The sequence below is a fragment of the Alosa pseudoharengus genome, unplaced genomic scaffold, assembly GCF_046254945.1.
Source record: "Alosa pseudoharengus isolate Yale_2024_CS ecotype anadromous, Long Island Sound unplaced genomic scaffold, YU_APseudo_1.1 YU_APseudo_1.1_scf_20, whole genome shotgun sequence".
In the NCBI taxonomy this organism is placed as follows: domain Eukaryota; kingdom Metazoa; phylum Chordata; class Actinopteri; order Clupeiformes; family Clupeidae; genus Alosa; species Alosa pseudoharengus.
This window is the reverse complement of record NW_027468664.1, coordinates 9,034,710-9,055,271: the sequence shown is the minus strand read 5'-3', so window position 1 is coordinate 9,055,271 and position 20,562 is coordinate 9,034,710. Positions and strand designations below refer to the sequence as shown.

At 41.1% G+C, this 20,562-nt stretch overlaps 1 protein-coding gene across 1 annotated transcript in view; it reads right to left on the bottom strand.

Annotated features, from left to right (window-relative positions):
- Positions 1–20,562, bottom strand: part of col7a1l (collagen type VII alpha 1-like) — an 80,670-nt gene that overhangs the window by 2,990 nt on the left and 57,118 nt on the right. Inside the window, exons 71-108 of the mRNA XM_076297510.1 lie at positions 19,707–19,790; positions 19,485–19,568; positions 18,866–18,973; positions 18,469–18,513; positions 17,691–17,750; positions 16,803–16,844; positions 16,642–16,689; positions 16,415–16,474; positions 15,975–16,004; positions 15,744–15,809; positions 13,683–13,748; positions 13,369–13,422; positions 12,933–12,968; positions 12,488–12,831; positions 12,008–12,043; positions 11,395–11,608; positions 10,444–10,470; positions 10,260–10,319; positions 8,967–9,092; positions 8,775–8,846; positions 8,580–8,615; positions 8,424–8,483; positions 8,230–8,274; positions 7,938–7,973; positions 7,321–7,356; positions 7,168–7,224; positions 6,094–6,165; positions 4,223–4,294; positions 3,806–3,841; positions 3,632–3,712; positions 3,352–3,405; positions 3,161–3,214; positions 2,999–3,061; positions 2,656–2,718; positions 2,440–2,556; positions 823–900; positions 674–727; positions 485–533 (exon numbers count right to left, since the gene is read on the bottom strand). Coding sequence (XP_076153625.1) covers positions 485–533; positions 674–727; positions 823–900; positions 2,440–2,556; positions 2,656–2,718; positions 2,999–3,061; positions 3,161–3,214; positions 3,352–3,405; positions 3,632–3,712; positions 3,806–3,841; positions 4,223–4,294; positions 6,094–6,165; positions 7,168–7,224; positions 7,321–7,356; positions 7,938–7,973; positions 8,230–8,274; positions 8,424–8,483; positions 8,580–8,615; positions 8,775–8,846; positions 8,967–9,092; positions 10,260–10,319; positions 10,444–10,470; positions 11,395–11,608; positions 12,008–12,043; positions 12,488–12,831; positions 12,933–12,968; positions 13,369–13,422; positions 13,683–13,748; positions 15,744–15,809; positions 15,975–16,004; positions 16,415–16,474; positions 16,642–16,689; positions 16,803–16,844; positions 17,691–17,750; positions 18,469–18,513; positions 18,866–18,973; positions 19,485–19,568; positions 19,707–19,790 — 2,725 coding nt within the window. The remainder of the gene's footprint in view (positions 1–484; positions 534–673; positions 728–822; positions 901–2,439; positions 2,557–2,655; positions 2,719–2,998; positions 3,062–3,160; positions 3,215–3,351; positions 3,406–3,631; positions 3,713–3,805; positions 3,842–4,222; positions 4,295–6,093; positions 6,166–7,167; positions 7,225–7,320; positions 7,357–7,937; positions 7,974–8,229; positions 8,275–8,423; positions 8,484–8,579; positions 8,616–8,774; positions 8,847–8,966; positions 9,093–10,259; positions 10,320–10,443; positions 10,471–11,394; positions 11,609–12,007; positions 12,044–12,487; positions 12,832–12,932; positions 12,969–13,368; positions 13,423–13,682; positions 13,749–15,743; positions 15,810–15,974; positions 16,005–16,414; positions 16,475–16,641; positions 16,690–16,802; positions 16,845–17,690; positions 17,751–18,468; positions 18,514–18,865; positions 18,974–19,484; positions 19,569–19,706; positions 19,791–20,562) is intronic.

The following is a 20,562-nucleotide window of genomic DNA, read 5'->3' as shown; positions in this document are numbered from 1 at the left end:
TAAATGACACCCCTTAGGTTATATTAGTGGACATGGATTTATTTCACTGAGGTCAGTTCTTGTGAATGGTTGCGGCCCCCCTGGTTTGGGCAGTCTGTTCCACAGTGAGAGAGTTGAGGAACACAACAGATGGTGCTTCTTGTGGGGTTTCCATGCCACATCAGCAGGGGTTCCAGAAGAGACACAAACACATGCACACACACATGCACATGCACACACACACACACACACACACACACACACACACACACACACACACACACACGTGCATGCACGCACGCACACACACACACACACACACACGCACACACACACACAACACACACACACACACACACACACACACACACACACACACACACACACACACACACACACACACACACACACACACACAAACACATACACACACACACACACACACACACACACATGCACATACCCACAATTACAGGCATGAACTGACCCTTGCACACACACTCACCACACTTTTTCACCACTTCCTTGGTCACAAGCTCCTTCACCTCTTCCACCTCAAAAATGAAAATGAAACAAAAAAATGTCACTTAGATCTCGTATGAATAAATCCACGGGACTACAGGTGCTACAGGTGGGTGGCCAAGTGTCCCTACTCTAGACTCTAACCATCTGTTCATAATGTTGAAAGACCTACAGAGAGTCCTGTTTCCCCCTTGTCTCCTTTGGTTCCCTCTGGTCCAGGGTCACCCTGCAAACAAACCCAAAACAAACCCCAGATCACATCAGCCGCCCCTCCTTGCATAGCCACATTACTGTGATAATGAGAATAGACCTCGGCCGTACGTTTTGCCCTCGTTGTCCAGGAGTCCCGGGTAGGCCCCTCACACATGGCTTGCCTCGGCCTCTTCTGCCCTTACCTCCCTGAGGGACGAGAGTTGAAGAGACACATCACACACCTCAGCAGGACACTACGGAATCATTCAGTGAGCCTCAGGGATCTAACAGGCTGAGCACTGTGGAGAGTGACTAACAATCACATTTTGTTGACACTTCAAACTTCCAATCCTGTTATAGATAACATTCTTGGCTTGGTCCCATAAACATTTCAAAAGTGCTTTTGCGACTCCATTCTGTAAAATCAGCTTTGCAGAATTTTCCCATGTCCTGTGTAACTGTGAGTTTTCCATGTAACTGTGTTAACCTGGGCCAACCAATAGATAGAGCATGCTGATAGCGACAGCACTGTGACTGTTAATCTTCCCAGGGAGCAATGGTATATAAACAGGAGAGAATTGTACTCAGTCACTTTTCTCTTTCCACTACAAAGTCGATATGGGGATCAAACAAGTACTCAGCCAACTCCAAGTTTTCCAAACTTCAGTGAAATAAAGAACTCTGCTTCAATGAAACAATAACAATTAGTAAACACAGCACAAATGAAATTCGGGAGGTAAATATTGTTTGAAAGACGCCGACATAATAAGCCTCACAGGACTCCTGCTCATTAATTATGCCTCTCGATGCCGTAAATGAATCTATAAATATACACCACCGCATGCTTTTTTCCCCCCCTCCCTTCCATCTCACCGAGAACGGAAACCATGATCCACTTCAATCAGTGTCAGGAGGCTTCTAATTGTTGCTAAACAGGGATGTTTGTCCAGCGTTTTGCCAGGGATTTCAGTGCCCGTCTCTTCAGAAATAGCTGATTATTGCCACTATGTTAATTACGATGTCCTCCTTCTCCCCTTCACAACTGCCATACGTAGGGCTACTTTTATCTCGTCCTGTCCTCCTGGCAGTCCACTGCAACGTGGACGCAGCTGTAATTAAGTCTGCCTTGTTGCACAGCCATTATGGCCTCTTTGGTGTCAGACTGACTGCCAAGCATGACTATGGATTAGTGAGCTTTTGTCTTACTTTTGAGTTGATGTCTGATGTGTGTATGCGTGTGCATATGTTTGTGTGTATATATACTGTATGTGTGTCCATGTGTGTGTGTGCGTGTGTGTCTGCGTGTGAGTGTGTGTGTGTGTGTGTGTGTGTGTGTGTGTGCATGTGTACATATGTATGTCTGAGTCTGTGTGTGTGTGTGTGTGTGTGTGTGTGTGTGTGTGTGTGTGTGTGTGCATGTGTACATATGTATGTCTGAGTCTGTGTGTGTGTGTGTGTGTGTGTGTGTGTGTGTGTGTGTGTGTGTGTGTATGCATGCATACTGTATGTGTGTCTGAGTCTGTGTGTGTGTGTGTGTCTGTGTGTGTGTGTGTGTGTGTGTGTGTGTGTGTGTGTGTGTGTGTGTGTGTGTGTATGCATGCATATGTGTGTCTGAGTCTGTGTGTGTGTGTGTGTGTGTGTGTGTGTGTGTGTGTGTATGTGTGTGTGTGTATGTGTGTGTGTGTGTGTGTGTGTGTGTGTGTGTGTGTGTGTGTGTGTGTGTGTGTGTAAGAGTCTTAGCACTACCTTTACTCCCGTGTCTCCTTTGGGGCCGATTGGCCCCGGGCGACCTTGCGCTCCAGAGACCCCTGGGGTTCCGGCGGAGCCTTTGAATCCCGGGAACCCAGCAAACCCTGTGGCCCCCTGGGAAGGATAGAACGAGATCAGTGAAAACTACAAAATAGGAAGAGACATCAATATCATCCCAAATCCTGCAGCACTTGTTCAGGGTGTTAGGTGCACCTTCTGGCCTTTCTGCCCAGGCAAGCCATCAGTTCCGTTAACGCCCTCAGCTCCTTTTTCACCCTACAGACAAATTAGAGAACTTGCATTCATTATTCACACAACGGTGCTCAAGTGATGATGCTGAAGACAACGAGGTTCCTAACGGATGTTACTGACAACAGTACAGGTAGTGTTCACATGTTGTCATCATCATCATCATCATCATCATCATTGTCATCACCTTCATCATCATCATCACCTTCATCATCATCATCACCTTCATCATCATCAACATTATCACAATTATCATCATTATCATCAATTATCTTCAACATAATCAACTACATTGGTGGTGACATACTTTTCGCCCAGTGAGCCCGTTTAGGCCTGGAATTCCTGGAGTGCCTGGCAACCCTGGGTCCCCCTACGACAGGCACACACAGGATGTTTAATGAATGACTGCTGCATTTCTCAAAGAAACAGCTATGCCATTTATGTGAACCTGACTCATGTGGCATCTCACCAGCTCTCCATCCAAGCCTGGGCTGCCCATACGACCAGGTAAACCTCGCATTCCCTGTGACAATCACAGCCAATCAGGGCCCAAGGTTTATAGTATTTGAAATAATAACTTCCTGTAGAGTTGATATGATATATGAGCCTAATGTTGCTCTTTAAAAAGATTAAATCATTTTTGAAAATGTTCCCTCTCACTTTCTCTCCGTTCTCCCCTGTAGCTCCTGGCAGACCAGGCTCTCCCATCTCACCCTGTCAAAGCAAAACTTCATCACCAAAACCATCAGCTTTTCTCTCAATGTGAGTTCCAGAGTATATAATTATACTATAATTACATACGTTCAATGTGGTGCAAAAGAGACAATTCAACCACTAATCAGGCTGGTGAAAGAAAAGTTACTTTTCAGTGTGACTGTTACTGGCGCTCACTTGACTGACCTCAGGTGTTGCCCACCTCAGGCCAGTGCAACACACTCACCTGACTCCCCTTCAGCCCCTGCATGCCCATGTCCCCCTTGTCCCCCTTTTCCCCGTTCAATCCGTCCACTCCATGACGACCCTGCACACACCAGAAGGGTCTGTTATAAAGTGTGGTCAGTAGCATCACCACCGTCAATCTCACAAACTCTCCCAGTCCTCCCAAAAGACCTACCGGTTCACCATCGACTCCTTGCTCGCCTTGGTCTCCCTAGGAGAGCAAAAGAATCCTGTCATGCTTGTGAGGACGGCTGCATCAATTAGATGACATAAACATGTTTTATATTTTTGACCTGGGGACCTTCCACAGTATTAACTATTTTTAAAAGGCAAACACAACAGTCATACAGTTATTCTCCAAGCATTTTTGTGTACTGCTACGTCCCCTTGAGGTCAAAAGACTAGATGAAAAGTATCAATGTGTGACATTTCAAACCTTTTACAATACGTTTTTTCAGGGCTGTCAAGCTAACTAGAAAGAAACACTATGGGTATCTACGCAGCTTTCTGCTTGGCCCCCAATTATCAGAAATTGAAAGCCATCAATGTCAGCAGGTAATTGACTGGTGGTTGTGCATTTTGCGTCACAAACCTTTTGACCTACAGCTCCTCTGGCTCCAAACGGACCTACAGCACCTTTGGACCCAGTCTCTCCCTTCAAGCCCTTCAGTGAAAAGAGGAAATGGGAAATGACATATGACAAATGACATATGACGAGATAATGATTACCTTCAATTTTCTGATTTCTTTAACAATATGTGCAATTAGATGGGCAGGGGCCTAGCAAGACCCTTTATGTCCACATCTTTGAGCAATATCGGCCTTTCTTCACTCTATGCAGGTGTCAGTGTTGTGCCTGAACGCGTTCATTGAACGAAAGTTCATGAACTCGTTCATATTTTGACCGAACTTGAACTGAACGTCCTGCATTACTGCCTGGTGAACGTTACTGTGAACTCGTTCATTCTGGTGTCTGTGAACGGCACGCTCTTTCAGTTTAACTTCGTTCAATAGGGTGCCAGATTTCTACACAGCCTTCCACATGAAAACCCGGCTAAAACACACCGTAAAAAGGCCTTAATATGGCAGCATGCAGGTCACCATTTCTCCAACTATGGGCCGCGGTCCGCAACGTGGACAATGCTGGTCTGCAGAATGAAATTATTCCCGGGGCATCGTCTGATAATTTGCTGCGCAATTGATCAAGGAACCGCGGACAGAAAAAGAAAACAAACGTTTCTGCAATTAGTAGGAAATACTTGTTAATTTGGTGTCATCAAACATAGAGGCATAGAATTAAGTCGTGGTATGAGCGTTTATTCAATGCATGCGTGTGCACGTTGGTAGCAAAGCTAAGCTCAACCTATTGGAAGGCTATTTAATTATGAAACGACATTTAATAGAACGACGTGGATTTACGCAACTTCCATAAAAACAGAGCACAGACTATATAAAACACTGTCTAGCATTAAGTATTAAAGTCAGCCAAAAGCTATTAATTAGTCTTAGTTAAAGATAGCTAAAGATCTCCAGATCAGTGATTTACGCATGATCTGATCCGCCATTTACCATTCACAAAAGCTGGTTGTGTTTCCTGAATCCTTACAATAAGGCATTCAAATGAAATGTATTTAAATAGCATATAAATATTCTATCAGTGTATGATGCTTGCATGAGGGAAAGATCCCAAAACAACGGCACCCATATAATTGCTTTTGTTTTGAGAAGTATTTCTCATGCAAGCATCATCCAACAATGCAAAAACATTGCAGGCCTAATTATATTTTACAGTAGTAAAGCAGTACTCTGATGTGCATGTTTTCACAAACTTTTGTGAACAATCTTAGCACTTTAAACATTGACTGTTTTGAAGTGCATGTATAGCAATATAGTATAAAAATAATAATAATTGTGATATCATTATAATTTGATGGGGGGTGGGAGGAGGGGGTGGGTTCATGTAGGTGGGCCCTATGACCCCAAAGTATGCCTTGACTGGGCCTCAGGTCAAAGAAGTTTGAGAAAGGCTGATGTAGACGACAAAGCAGCAAGGAGGCGTCGTATGATCATTTAAACAAGTTTTATGACAAGGTCGGTGAGGATGGGAAAAATCGTACATTTCTGTGCAAACTTTGCCCGCACTTCAGTCACATCCACAGCAAACCTGAAACGGCACATTGAACTGAAGCACCTGGCTAGCCTTTCAAGGTATGTGCAAGCCAATACAAAATCAAAAGACTGTCAAGACAGATCCTCAACCCAAATTAACTGCATTCTATATGGGCTGTGGCAATAATTTTGAAAAATAATAGCTGGCAGCAACATATGAAAAAAAAAAAGAACTATGAACTAGTTCATTTTTAGAAAGTGTGAACTGAACTTTGAACTAGTTCACGTAGAAAGTGAACTTTCCCAACACTGGCAGGTGTGCCATTCACTCTCCTGCACTGATGTGAGTAATACCTTTCCTCCTGGAGGACCATCTTCCCCTTTTTCTCCTTTATCTCCATCAAAGCCCGGAGGTCCTCTTTCCCCCTGAGTAACATGTGCATAATCAAAACTACACAAAGAGCCAGTGCGGCACATGGTAATACCATCCAACTGCCATTATCACAGAAAGACATGATGTGAGCTAAGCATAGAATGTACTCATACTGTAACCTTAAATGGCTGTTTTATAACCAGTATATTGTATACAGTATTAGGATACTTTTGAGGTATTTTACAGCTTTTCTCAGTCGCTTTGGTGCATTTCTCGAATCATTATTAACATTTCTCAAAACAATTAGAGCAAACAGCAATGCATAGTGGATTAACAGCAAAAGCGTGTATCTTGCTCAAAATGCTTTGTTTATGCCTAAAAAGTAAATATTAAATCAATGAACCTGTCAGTACAATTGTTTATGTCAAATTAGTCAAACTGTTTTGTCTTGTTATGACAGTTTACTGTGTAAGTATTTTCTAATGAACAATGCACAAGGCAGCACTATTTTCTATTTCAAAACTATAAAGTTACACATAATTGTGTGTGGAGGGGGTTGATTGCAAGACAGTGAATATGTTTCAAAGTTTTTTTCTGTTGACAGACATTGTGACAGTATAAAGAAAACAAAGGCTTTTATAGCATCCTGCAAATGAAAAATGACTAATATGCAGTAAAACATCCCTTGGTCAGAGCTGTGCACCACTATACATCTTTCTATACATCCTGACGTTCCTGTCTGTCAGGTTACATATATTTATATGACAACTAGTTATGACAGCTAGTTCAACACATTTGCATGTAATGACACAAGCGATGAAATAAGGCCAATTTGTTGGGGTAGGACCAGCAGAGAACCAGTATAGTGCATTTTCACCAAAATAACATTAGCAATTGAAAATAAAAAAAAAACAGCAGACAGCTGTGCAAAAACAGTTGCATGGATGTACTAAAGCACTGCTATTTTTTCAAGATGGGAAGAAGCTGCTTTACTGTAATGATGTTTTTGAGACTGTAATCATACTGTAGTCAGACAGCTAGAATACATTCCTTACCGTTTCCCCTTTCAAGCCTTTGTATCCGCGTGGGCCATGCACAGTGAGGGGACTGCCCTGAGCAGAGAGAACACACAACATCGACTATTGCTTCCTGTTCCTAAAAAGTTAACTTTTTAATTCCGATTTTGTTGTTATAAATGTTGTTTATACCCTCTCTCCCGTGATCCCGGGAAGGCCGTTGTCACCCTGGCAACGTGATTTAAACATACAAAATTATTAGAATTTTATGAGAGAGACAGAAGGGGTGTACAATATATTAGGTGAGTATACTGAGAATAAAATGTTGCTTGGTGGAAAACCAAATATCATTCACCATCCATAACCACTATGGTGTCTTCATTTATATTCTTAAATTAATGAAAATTACCCTGAGTCATGATCCGTTTCATTGCCAAGCTGGCTATACGTGCGTATATAAAATTGTTATGCATACAGGCAGTGAGATATTGACAGCGCGATATTTTAAAGTGGAGAGTGAGTGACTTTAAGGCTTTTGAAGAGACTAAGGTCTAGGCCGGCAGACAACTCCTTACAGATGAGAGGAGTGAGATGCCTTTGATAGCCTTCATTCAGACGCACAGAGTAACCCGGTCAAAGTCAGGAAAAACTCTAACTTTCTTCCCTCAAGAGGAAAACATTCTGTGCCATTCATATTAAAATTTAATACCACACCGGCAGTTAAAAGGAGATAGGATCTGTAAATCGAATATGTGCTCAGCGACTAGACATCTTAAGAGACTGAACTATCCTCTTCGTCACTCCCTTACCTTTTCTCCTTTCATTCCCACCAAGCCTTTGGGACCCTGCAGCAATGACAAGAGAGGGGAGAGTCTCAGATCAGACCGTAATACATGGGACAACATTCAGAATATCCATGAGCTGATTCCAGAACAGGGTATAAAACCGAGCTGGATCTGAACAGGAGTGCATGCTCATCCAAGGACAGGTAAAAAAAAATCATATCTACTACTTTCTGTCTTCATTACAGCGTGATAAATGTTACATGTAATACAAGTGTAAAGTCAGTAAAATGCTCAGTTAGTAAAAGCTTTAACAGACAATGGGTCCTGACAGTCCTCTAGTTCCTGCTGTTCCCTTTGGACCCTGCAATTGGAACAAGAAAAACACAGCTGTGAGGAACCTAAAACTTCAGGATACAACATGTTCTGCAACAGAGCTACTTAAAAGCAGAGTTTATGACAACTACAGTCCAGTTTAAGAAATTCCACATCTCATGAATGTGACAATCTTACCCGACGCCCAGGCAAACCTGCCACTCCCCTCTCCCCTGGTTCTCCTGGGATGCTGTCACCCTAATTACAGGAGAAACATGAATGAATATTTGAATATGTAACACAGATCTAAACCAACTCTTACACTGTAAACAAAGAGTTGATCACTTTTATTACCTTGTCACCCTTAATGCCTGGTTCTCCTGGTGTGCCCTTTTAAAGAAGATGACATAACACACAATAACACGACATCTCTGGAGAATAATCAAGGTAGAATGGTCCCTCTCTCATTATTTCTAGATTCTATCCTTCAAACCCTTCATTCCTCTATGTCACTCTCACATACAAGTACAGAGTAACTGTTGTAGATACCAGTATTCCTGGAGTACCAGGACGTCCTGGAGAGCCTGGTGCTCCATTTTTGCCCCTCCTCCCTCTGTCGCCCTGTGTCAAATGAGAGGTGTCAATCATTATTGCATTCTAGTAACTGTTTCCTGAACAAACCACATCTTCACAGCCACATTCAGGATGAGGCCCAAACTGAGGGCTGAAGAGGCACCTCACCTCTCTTCCTGGTTCCCCAGGGTTTCCTGGTGGCCCTTGCAGCCCATGAGATCCAGGGATTCCGTGGTTACCTCGGATACCCTGGATGCCCTGAGCTCCGGGAGGTCCTGGTACACCTGGCTCACCCTGTTCAATTGGGAGGTGAACAGCACAGTTTCCTTACACATTTTCTTCTAAAGTAAAAGGAATGATATGGTGATAGTTCAAAATGACGTTAACCCTTTGTAGGTCCCACCAGAACATTTTTTTGCTTGCTTTTCCAGATCTACTTAGCTGTAATAACATAAATCAAAAAAATGTTTTCAAATGACCCGCCCATTTTTATTTTATGAGCCTCTACCAAACGGTTCAGCTGACCGATAAGGGTAACAGAGTTTAGCATTGAATTATCTTACTTAACTAAACTAAACACTATATCTCAATAATGCCTTTAGGCACATGCTTCAAATTACTAATGTTTACTTGGACTTGATGTAGGACTGATGTGATTTTGGAGGTCAAAGGTCAAAATTCAAGGTCACTGTATGTAAACATATGTCCAATGCTTGAGATACCTCATGGCAGGCTATATGCTTTACATTTAGTATGTTGGTGAATGTTCAAGTAGACTCAAAGATGATCTGATAAGTTTCTAGTGGTAAAAATCAAGGTCCAAGGTCACTGTAACCATGAAAGGCCCATTCTTGTGAATGCTATACCTCAAGAATGGATATACTATACTATACGTATGTTTTTATGCACTGTTAATTTTTTAGAATTGCATTTAGTTGCTTAATTTAGCATTACACAGACAACTATTGAAGTTAATCTCAAATTTCTATAATTTGAATTTCTTTTCTTTTATTTCTCTTTTATTATTTACAGTTCATTCATGCAGTAGTGACCCTTATCGGTCAGCTCAACCGTTTGGTTGAGCAGGTTTTTTAAAAATGATTAGACTATCAAAATATGAATATTTTTTATGGAAATGAATATGTGTGTTCTATGACCTCTTCTCAACAATATTGTGCGGGAAAATATTGCTGTACTTTGAAAACATAGTATATGTGGTTACAAATGTGATTACTGATTTCATGAACGTCTTTCAACCATGCATACTGAAATGATGTGGCCTAAAAGATTGTAAGGCTACCCGGCAATTTTTTGGTGCTTAATATGTAGCAACTGAGTTGTAGAAATGGGTGCATGAGGTTAGATTACAGTCAGTTTGGTTTTTAACAGAATAGGATGGGTCAAAATGTGCTCTACCAAACGGTTGAGCCGACCTACAAAGAGTTTTAAACCAGAACTCACCTTTTGCCCAGGTGGACCAGCCTGACCAACTGGACCACGATGACCAACTCCTGGTTCTCCCTTCAGATACAGAACATTAGCACCTGTGTTTATCTTTCCAAACACTTCATTTAACGTGTTAATCCAACTACCTAATACTTTAGTGTAGTGTAAAATAATAATAATTAAACATAAAACCCCTCACCTTCTGTCCTTTCTCCCCAATTCCACCCTAAAAAAACGAAAGGGAGACATGTGATCCACAAGCCATGTTCTGAAACAGGTACCAATTAGCAAGACGTCCAGCTGGTCTGCTCTGGTTCAAGGTGTGAGACATGTATGTACAGTATGTGAGCATGTCTACTGCTGCTGCCTCTGTATGGGTATGAGTATGTCTATGAGTATTATATATGGGTATGTCTGCTGGTTAATTTATGTCACAAGGTGCTACCATGTACACCTCTAGGTTACCGATTACACTAACACTTACACTAACATTTAGATCACATCCCCATTGGAACCTTAAGGTTTAATCAAAGCAACATGGAATGATATCTATGCCCCTTACCCTTGGCGTTAATATTCAATGCCATTTAGTGCCAAGATGATATCCATTTAGTCAAAAACTGACCAAAAGTGTCATGATCCTACCCAATCAATAAGGTTAAAAAGTGCAAAATCAAGTGTTACGGGTGTGCATTGGCAATATCAGATACTGCACTCTCCATATTATAAGTCCATGTATCAGAATGAGCTTGAAAACACTGTTGTAAGGTAAAAGAACTGCACTCTGTTGCTTTAACATTAAAAAACAGTTTTCACTTCAAGTGGGAATGGGGTATCTGATAGCATGATGAGGGGCCTTGTGGTTACGACACTGATGTGATGTAAACTGTTTGTACTGCAAATCCATTTCCCTAGGGCGACACGTTAAGTATCCCTCTATCTGAAAGCTATTGAACATTTTGTCATTGTACACTTTTTTTGCCGTGCATATATGAGAAAGACAGACAGACAGGACTACGAAGCTCTCAACTCAGTATCATGATTGAGAGAAAAAAAAAGAAATCTTACAGAGAGAATTATTAATATCCAGATTAAACCCATTCGTCATGCATGAGTAAAAATAGAGTCGGGGAGGACATCAAAGGCCAACTCTGGGGCTGCGCCTGTGCCCGGCGCACTCTGAGTGACAGGGGTACATTTCCCAGCGTGCCGAGGGAGCGCCTGTGACGTACGAGGTGGAGACGTGGGTGGGCAGGGGAGTGACACATCCAATGAGGACGAGAAGCTCTCGGCGCCTCACAAGTGAAGCCCCAACTAAACTCAGCCGGGTCAACTTAGTCCTCCACATGTACTCCATTTGCAGCCTAACGTGGCACACAGGTGGTGTTCTCACAGTTCATGGGGGTGGAGAGACTGTAAAATGTTTAACTCAGTTTTCAAAGTGGGAATTAGGTTTCACAATGAATGGAAAGGCTAGAGATAACGAGTTTATACTGACAGCGTTATTAATTAATGGGTAGGACATCCTGTTACTCATATAAAGGGGCAACAACCTTACTTGGGCTTCTGGCACTTTTTTTTACATGCTGAGTCTGATCAGTTGTACTTGTCAGAACAAAAATTAAAATACCCACACTTTGGGATCTTAATCCATTAATAAGTAATATTATGTTTATTGGACAATTCCACTCTATGAATGAATAAATACAGCTCAGTAGGGAAGGGTGATTTTCACAGAAGGGTGATTTTTACAGAAGGATCACCTTTGGGCCAGGTTTGCCATCTTCTCCTGGAGCACCCTTCAAAAAGACAAATAGCAGTGAATCAGTGACTCATTTGCCTAATACACTTAGCTAGAGAGAACAAAAAAGCAAAAAAATCTGCTATAATGTGAGAGTAAATGCAAGATGGATGCAAAGTAAAGTTCAGGTGCTACAGCCGTTCTGCCAGATAAATGATGTGTGCAGGTAAAGTACTGAGGATGTGTGTCTCCTGAGCTACTCTGCTGTCTCACCTTGAGAAGGCCCAGCTGACACAGTTCATCTGCCCCTCCCTCGAATCCCCCCATCCTTGCTCTCTCGATCATCTCCTGCCTCCTCCTCTCCCACTCCATCCTCTCCAGCTCCATCTGTCTCTCCCTCTCCTCCCGCTCCCCTTCCGACTCCCTGTCCAGCTCCTCCTCTCTCCTCCTCTCGGCCTCCTCTCTCTCCATCTCCAACTCCTCCTCTCTCTCCCTCTCCAACTCCTCCTCTCTCTCCCTCTCCAGGCGGTCCATCTCTTGCTCGCCGTCGGTCTCCGTGTGGTCATAGTCGCCCTCTCTGTCGGGCTCTAGTCCAGAATTATATTCAGCATCTGGCTCCATCACCGCGTCATCCTCCTCCCACTCTTCCTCTCCCTCACTCTGGCTGTCTACTGCTGCTTTGGATGGTACTCCTCCATCTTTATCGTGTTCTTCCGTCGATGGAGGATATGTGTCTTCCCCCTCTCTCTCCGTCTCTCCTTCCTCTCCCTCCCACTCCTCCTCTCCCTCGTTCTCTGGCAAAGTGGCAGGATCAGGAACAGGTGGTTGATTTGGCTGCTTCTTTTTCTAGACATAGTCAACACAGTGGAGAATGTGAGAACTGTAGTGCAACTTGAGACGTATTTTATACTTTGAGGTCATGTTGTGAATGGCCCTGTCAAACTCACGTTTAAACGTTTTCTCCCATTTGCTCCCGATTGTGACTTGATGAAATAAAAAAAGAGAAACAGCGTCTCAGCACAGTCACAACATACTGTATTCATTTATAACTGTACTGTACCATGCATATTAAAAGAGTATGCTAACCGAAACATTGACAGAAATGCCTTTATTTCATACTATCATCAATGTATGTGGAAGTGTATGGTAAATCACATTGTTTTTTTGTTTGTTTCAATGACAATGTATATTAATGTATATCTATATATATTAATGTATATGTATATCTATATGTCTACATATAGGGTCAAGGGTCCATTTAGTCAGACTAAAAAAGTAAAAGAAATAGGAAGCAACACTTTGGACACTAAAAATTCTGGATGAAGGGCTGCGGAAATGATTTCATGAGATTTAGGATGTTGTAGTATAAAAATAAATGTGTACTTTTTCTCTGTGCTTATAGCGATTCCGTCCTCCCATTGGGCCTGGCATATATGCCTAAGAGAGAAAGAGCTGCAGTTCATGTGATAAATCCAATAAATGTGTTTTGTAAACTCTAATCTACTGTAACGCCAACAACTTTTACAAGTTTTGTGCATTTGCGTGATGATCCTTGGAATTGATTCCGGTCTCTCAGTTACCACTGAATGTACTAGACAATATATTATAATAGAACTTATATTATTGATGACTTACAGCATTTTGATTTAATGCAATATTCTTGTGTCATTGAGGTGAGGAAATGATGTGTAATTTACCATGTAGTCTGGCCAGGGGGCACTCTTCCTCACTCTGGTCTTTGGTGGTGCCAAGGGACCCTCCTGCTAATAACCAGTGTATACAAGTTCATGCCTTGGCAACTGAAGCAATGAATATTCGCCCTGATACTGTCTATTTGAATTTGAATTCAAGTATGGACGTGCATATACAACCTAAAATTGTTGAACAATAAATTAGTGCACTTCTGTTTTTTTAACATCTGCATCTACATTCATTCATTTGGCAGACACTTTTATCCAAAGTGATTTAGAGCAATACAATAACATTTAAGCTACAGTGCAGAGGAGACTTTAGCGAGAAATGACCACTGCATCTGTCAGTACTAGAACTAGAGGATAGGAGTGCCTACATTATAAGTACTAGTCAAAGTGTGATACTGATGCACTGCCCAGATGAGTGTTCTATTGTCAGTGTTAGCATAGGTAATGTGTTGTAATGTTGGGTAATATTCAGTAATGTTAAGAACTGATTTCAAACACAAATGTGCAAGAACAACAGGAAGCACGATGATGGCAATAAATAAGACACGCAAACACTTGGTTTAGAAGGAGGTTTGAACATATTTACTCAATGTCATGCACAATAGGGTTAAAATACAGAGGAGAACTGAATTTCACCAGTGAAAATAGGTAGCAATACATGAATACAAGAAATGAATGAAGAAAAGACTAATAAATGCTATTATGCACAGTTACAACATTATGCTATTATGCACAGTTACAACATTTATGTAGAGAAAATCATGACAATGACAAAATACAATCATTCAGTCTTAATAAATAAGGCAAAGTTGAAAAATATTTGCTTGTATAACTGAGGGATTTATCAAGGCAATCTATGGTCTATGTTTTATTGCTTGCTCATGAATTTTATCCCTAGGGAAACAAATTTATCATTACTGTAAATAAATTATGTTATCGAATGTTTATCAAGTTTATGAGGTCGGATTGATCTAGGAAATGTAGCATATCGATATGGACATAGGTGATGATAAAGACCCATTCCTTTAAATGCAATCCAATCAGGTTTCTATTGTTTAATGACTGCTTTAATCGGTGGGCACAGAGTTCTGGTGATGACATCATCACTGGGGGACGAAGAAATTAGGATGGTACAGTCAGATCACCTCCAATATTCAACACTTTAAGGTATACACCCACCCACCCATACACACACAGACACACACACACACACACACACAGGTGCACCCACATACACACACAGGCAGGCACACATACACACACACACACACACACACACACACACACACACACACAGACACACAGGCATACACGCACACGCACACACAAACACTCTCTCATCCTTCTTTCCTTCCTTCTACTAAAAGAAACTTGGTCTCTTGGAGGTGTTTGAGCACAATCTTGAGCACAACCGTGTCCTGATAGTCAATCTTACAGAGTTTAGGAGTGCTCCTGTGTTGAAAGTTAGAAAAGAAAATTAAAGTCTACCTTGAGCTTATGTCACAAATAAACATGGTGGGTTATTGTTGGAACATATTCTACATGCCCACATATATATTCAACTCTCAAGGCAATTTTAATGTCCATGCTCTAGGCATGCTGGAATGACTTCCATATCATTCATGTCTCCATGTTTTTAAAAGGAAAATGCAGACTAGTTTATAGTTTGTTAAAAAAATGTTTATAATTGTTTATAATATTGCTTATCTCCAAGCTTCACGGTTTCAAAATCCGCAATCGCAATTAGTAATTAAATTGCAATTAGTATTTTGATTATGAACAGACTATTTTACTGTTTACACTGGTGAAACTCAAAGAAGTTAGTCAAAGAAATACTGCAAGCCAGTTGCAAGTGCTTGGCGGATGCATTGTGTAGGCAAAGCATAGGTGAATCAACTGCAGTCATAAATATTTCATATGCTTTGTTGCCTGTGTGCGACTGCCAAGCACTTGTCAGTCCATGCAAGCTGAAGATTAGCCTTGATGGAAGGCTGACAGCATGCACGTCTCGTGACAGGATGCAGGTGGGGAGAGTCGAGTGGAGAGCGGTATTCTTACCTCCTCTTGTGAAGCTTCTGTCGTGTTGACTGATGGCGATGGTGACGGGGTGATCTCACCCTGATCCTGTGGCAATATATAAAAACATATGACATACCCCACAAGATGAAATCATTCAACGCACTGCATCACAAAAGTTTGTTTGTGTACGTACAGTGTGGTCTATTTTCAAAGTTGCAGATAAAGTAAGGTGTAATACCATAATATGATTTGACAGTTTAAGGATCTTACCTCTTTAATGGATTCAGAAGACTGGCCATCCTGTGAAGTTGGAAATAAGGATAAATACAGGTTTACAATGACATAGTGGCCATAGGGGCAGGCGTGGCCTACTGGTTAGAGCTTCGGACTTGTAACCTGAGGGTTGCCGGTTCGAACCCCAACCAGTAGGCACGGCTGAAGTGCCCTTGAGCAAGGCACCTAGCCCCTCACTACTCCCCGAGTGCCGCTGTTGTTGCAGGCAGCTCACTGCGCCGGGATTAGTGTGTGCTTCACCTCACTGTGTGTTCACTGTGTGCAGTGTGTTTCACGGATTGGTATAAATGCAGAGACCAAATTTTCCTCACAGGATCAAAAGAGTATATATACTTATATACTTATACTTATACTTAGTCAGCAGTGAGGGAGAACACTCTGCAGGTGTCAAGTGAAGAGGTGAATAAGAGACGTACCTGATCTGACCCTTCATGTGAACGCTCTGTGGAAGCTCCGTCTGTAGTTACTGAGGTTACCTGGTTTATAATGGATGTTTGAACAAATCTTTAGGTGTTCTCTAGTCACACACACTCTCACACACACACACACACACACACACACACACACTCATGCTAATGCACACACACACATGCACTCACACACAAACACACACACATGCTCACACACACACACACAGGCTTACCAAGAGGTGTTGATGTTTTGTCACTGGAACAACTGTAGGTAACACCCCCTGAGTGACGCAGCATCCATCAATCAATCATGGAATTGCATGAATAAAGAGATACATTATGTAGATATATATATATATATATATACATATAAAGAAACAATGTATATTCCTACTTCATTTTCTTCTGTGTAGGTGGACTCTGTGGTATAGCGGACCTGGTAAATGTAGATGAAAGATGAAGAAATAAATAGCTTCTCCAGGTTCAGGACAGGCTCAATCAGCAAGAGAAGTTGAGTGTGCCACTGAAAAAGCTCCATGATGTCCATGACGTATTGTGCCACTACCCATATTCACAACAGGATGCAGTAGAGGCAGTGTAGAGTGACATTTGCAAAGCAAGCACACTTAACCTCACTTCCAAACTATTTTTAATCTACCCATGGTGGAACAGAGACAACACACTTTTTTATTTTAAGTAAAGCATGACCTGCTGCTTCCGAGAGACTCACCCCACTCACCCATACTGTCAAGGCCACTTCACTAGGTTCAACATAAGCGTATGAATAAACAGAATTCTCAGTGGATGTTACAAATCCACACAATGACATTGTTTCTAATTCTGTTTCTGTTCATGTTTTTGAATATAGTTCACTTAAAGACTAATTTGCAAGCAAGGCTCCGGAATGTCATTCCTCATCAGGGCTTGTCTGGAGGTGGGTGTGTGCGTGTGGGTGTCGGCCAGCTTGTCTCTGTGATGTGACACGGAGACCGATGCACGTGTCGTGTGTAGGCGAGATTCTTTGGACCTTGCGTTGGGTCAGCCACTGAAGGGCGCTAATTATGCCAGGCGCTTTTTATGTAGCAGGCTATTACAAGTACAAGGATGACTTTAATACTCTTAACAGCATGGCCCAATGTAAAAGAAAGCTCATAATTCAACATCCATGAGGTCTCATCACATTAATACATGAGTTTTTAAGATTTACCTATATTCACCACAGAAGGTGAACTGTATATTTTCTGTCTACTAATCTGTACATTAATAGTATAGAATTGTTTACCTCATATTCATCGGTATATTCTTCACCTTCATCCTCTTCCATCTGCTCATCTTGGTCTTCCTAAAATATTTTAAATTGGAATCAGACTGTGCATTTTATATGGAGGAGATATGCAAGATTTACTAGAAAGATTATCTAGAATACATGCACTTGTTTTATTGAATCGTGCGCTCATCTTTTTCAAATTTTACTGAGCACAATTCAGAAAAATGAGGGCATTGACGAGGGTCGATATACACAAAAAATATCTGGTAATGACATCTCTGGGGTACTGTATATTTGTGTGAATTGTTAACATTAAAGTTATGAAATACAATGTTATGTTACACAGCAAAACATTACACAAGCCCTGCCATCCCCTTTAAATAAAAAGCACATTTGCCAACTTACACATGCCGAGAGAAAGTGTTAAAGGTGATTACAGAAAATTGTATCAAAGACGATTTCATTTAGTAGTTAATTAATGGAATTACTTGCAGCATTACTGAAGTGAAAAGACATTTAACTGATAGAAATCTGACTTAAACTGTGATTTTGTAAATTATTAAGTTTAGAAGTAATTTTAGAAAAAAATTAAGAGACTACTGTATCCATAGTTTTTTCCAGTTAACACAGGATATTAGGCTCATACAAGGTTATGTTAGTTTAAATGATGTAATTATTAGAATATTTTCTGAGAGAAAGTTAGATAAGTTAGACATGTAGTTTGGGGGTTAAAAGTAGTTGTTATAGGATATTCAAAAGTAATGTAGGATTCACATTCAGTGTAATCTTTTACCAGACGTTTCCTTTGCCGCTTATGTCGTCTTTTGTTTCCTTGTCCCTAGTTAGAAATTCCAGGTTTTAAAGTTTTTATTAGTATCACATTTCAACAATATTACACTATTAACAGGTAAAGTGATCTCCAGTTACCTTCCTAATTGTGTAGGATACAAAACTTTGAAATATCGAAATAAGCATACACTGTAATGCTTACCTCCCAATAAAATGTTACCTTAAACACATGTACCATATAATTTTACATTTAGAGCTTGTTTGTAGAACAGCTGGTTTTCATTCTATGCACATGGGACATAGCCTACCACTTTTCTATGGATAAGGGTCTGAATGTTTATCTCCTATCTCCATGTTTATTATTGGCTGCATTTCTACTGGGAACTCATGTGGAATCAGACCTTTCCTCGCTCCCTGCCCCGCTTCCTCTCTGCGGAGCTCTTCCTCAGGGAGTCCTCCTGGCTGCTCAACGTGTGCTGCAGTTCGCCTTCAGGGGGCTCAGGATCACTCTGTCAAGACCAGTGGAAATTCCTTCACTTGAACCCTCTCTACCCCGATACAATTCTACGATAATACTCCAGATTCCTGGGAATCTGTGAGCGGTTGTTCCCACTAGCTGATCAGAATATTAACTGTAGAGTTTTGTGGTCTGGGTGCAATTTCTTGTGAAAATGGAAGAACAGCTTTTACAATGCTCCACCACACATTACAAGCACAGTATATCATCAATACATATCAACCAGCTAGAATGCTAGCTAGCTTATTGAGTACATGTTGTGCTGCTGTGTAATAGTTTCTCTTAGCTGGTAAGCTCACTAGTCTTAGATAATGTTAGATTTGAGAGTGAATTTGCTAATCTGGGAGGAACTAATATCTAACACTTTCTTAAGAGTTGATGCTCTGTTTTGTCAGTGTTGTGTCATTTCTGTAAGGTCTGTTTTGTCAGTGTTGTGTTAGTTTTGTAAGTGTTCTGCTTTGCAAGTGTTGTGTTATTTTTGTAAGGTCTTTTTCTATGATTACCTCGTCTCCATCATGGCCAACTTCTCCATTGGGTGTTACAGCACCCCATGATGTAGCACCCTCCTTTGTCCCATTTAAAGGCTCCTTTGAGGCAAAGAGACCAATAAAAACATCAACTTACTTTTAATTGACTAACAACAAGCTCAAACAGCTACATGATATCTGCAGCGCAGAGTTGTGCAGAGTTATACAAGCTGATAAATAAAGTCAGGCAAGACTTACGGCCATGTCTGGAGTCTGTAGGGGCCTCACTTCCTCTGCATCCTCAGACAGCACATCACCAGAGACGTCATACTTCACTGCACTCTGGTTGATAAAAGAGAATCAGCTTTATTAAAAAAAAAAAAAACAATCAGAATTTCAACTGCATTAAGCAAATAATAACAAATTATTATGATTATTATTGTTTTATCTCTTATATGAAGACATTTTGATTAGTATTATCATTTTATTATTGTTATTATTGTTATTTTATTATTTGTAAAGCACTTTGGGTCAACCCTGTTGCGTTAAATGTGCTATAAAAAATAAATTGACTTGTACTGTATTTGACTAAAAGAAATTTTGAAATCATGAATGTGTGGATTTAAATCATTACAACTAGCATTCTAGAACTCTGCCCACATCACCATTTGGAATCTTCTGGACATTCTACCTAGCGCAAAGTAGAACACTGAGGAAGAACACTGTATCAGTTTGACCTGGTTGCACCAAAGATAACACAGAGAGAGCTTTCTGCTGGCAATTCTGCACTTCATAATTGTTTGATATTGTTAATTCAGTCTTTCCTCATGCATTACTACAAAAGGACTAAAGAGGAGTCTATTCTAAACATCTTTAGACCAAATAGAAGCCTATTTGAAGATGGAGGTGGCTGCTTCATGGAAGCCATGAGAGCCATCTTCAACACCATCCGAGACCGGCTCAGACCAAGTAGAACACTACAGAGGACCAAGAATTATAGGATCTGTCGCAACTCCACAATGGCCAAGATCAAGTCGGAGAAAGAGAGAGACCTAAAGAAACATCTGTCATCTGGGCTGAACACAAGGTTGACCAAGAGAAACCACTCAGCTAA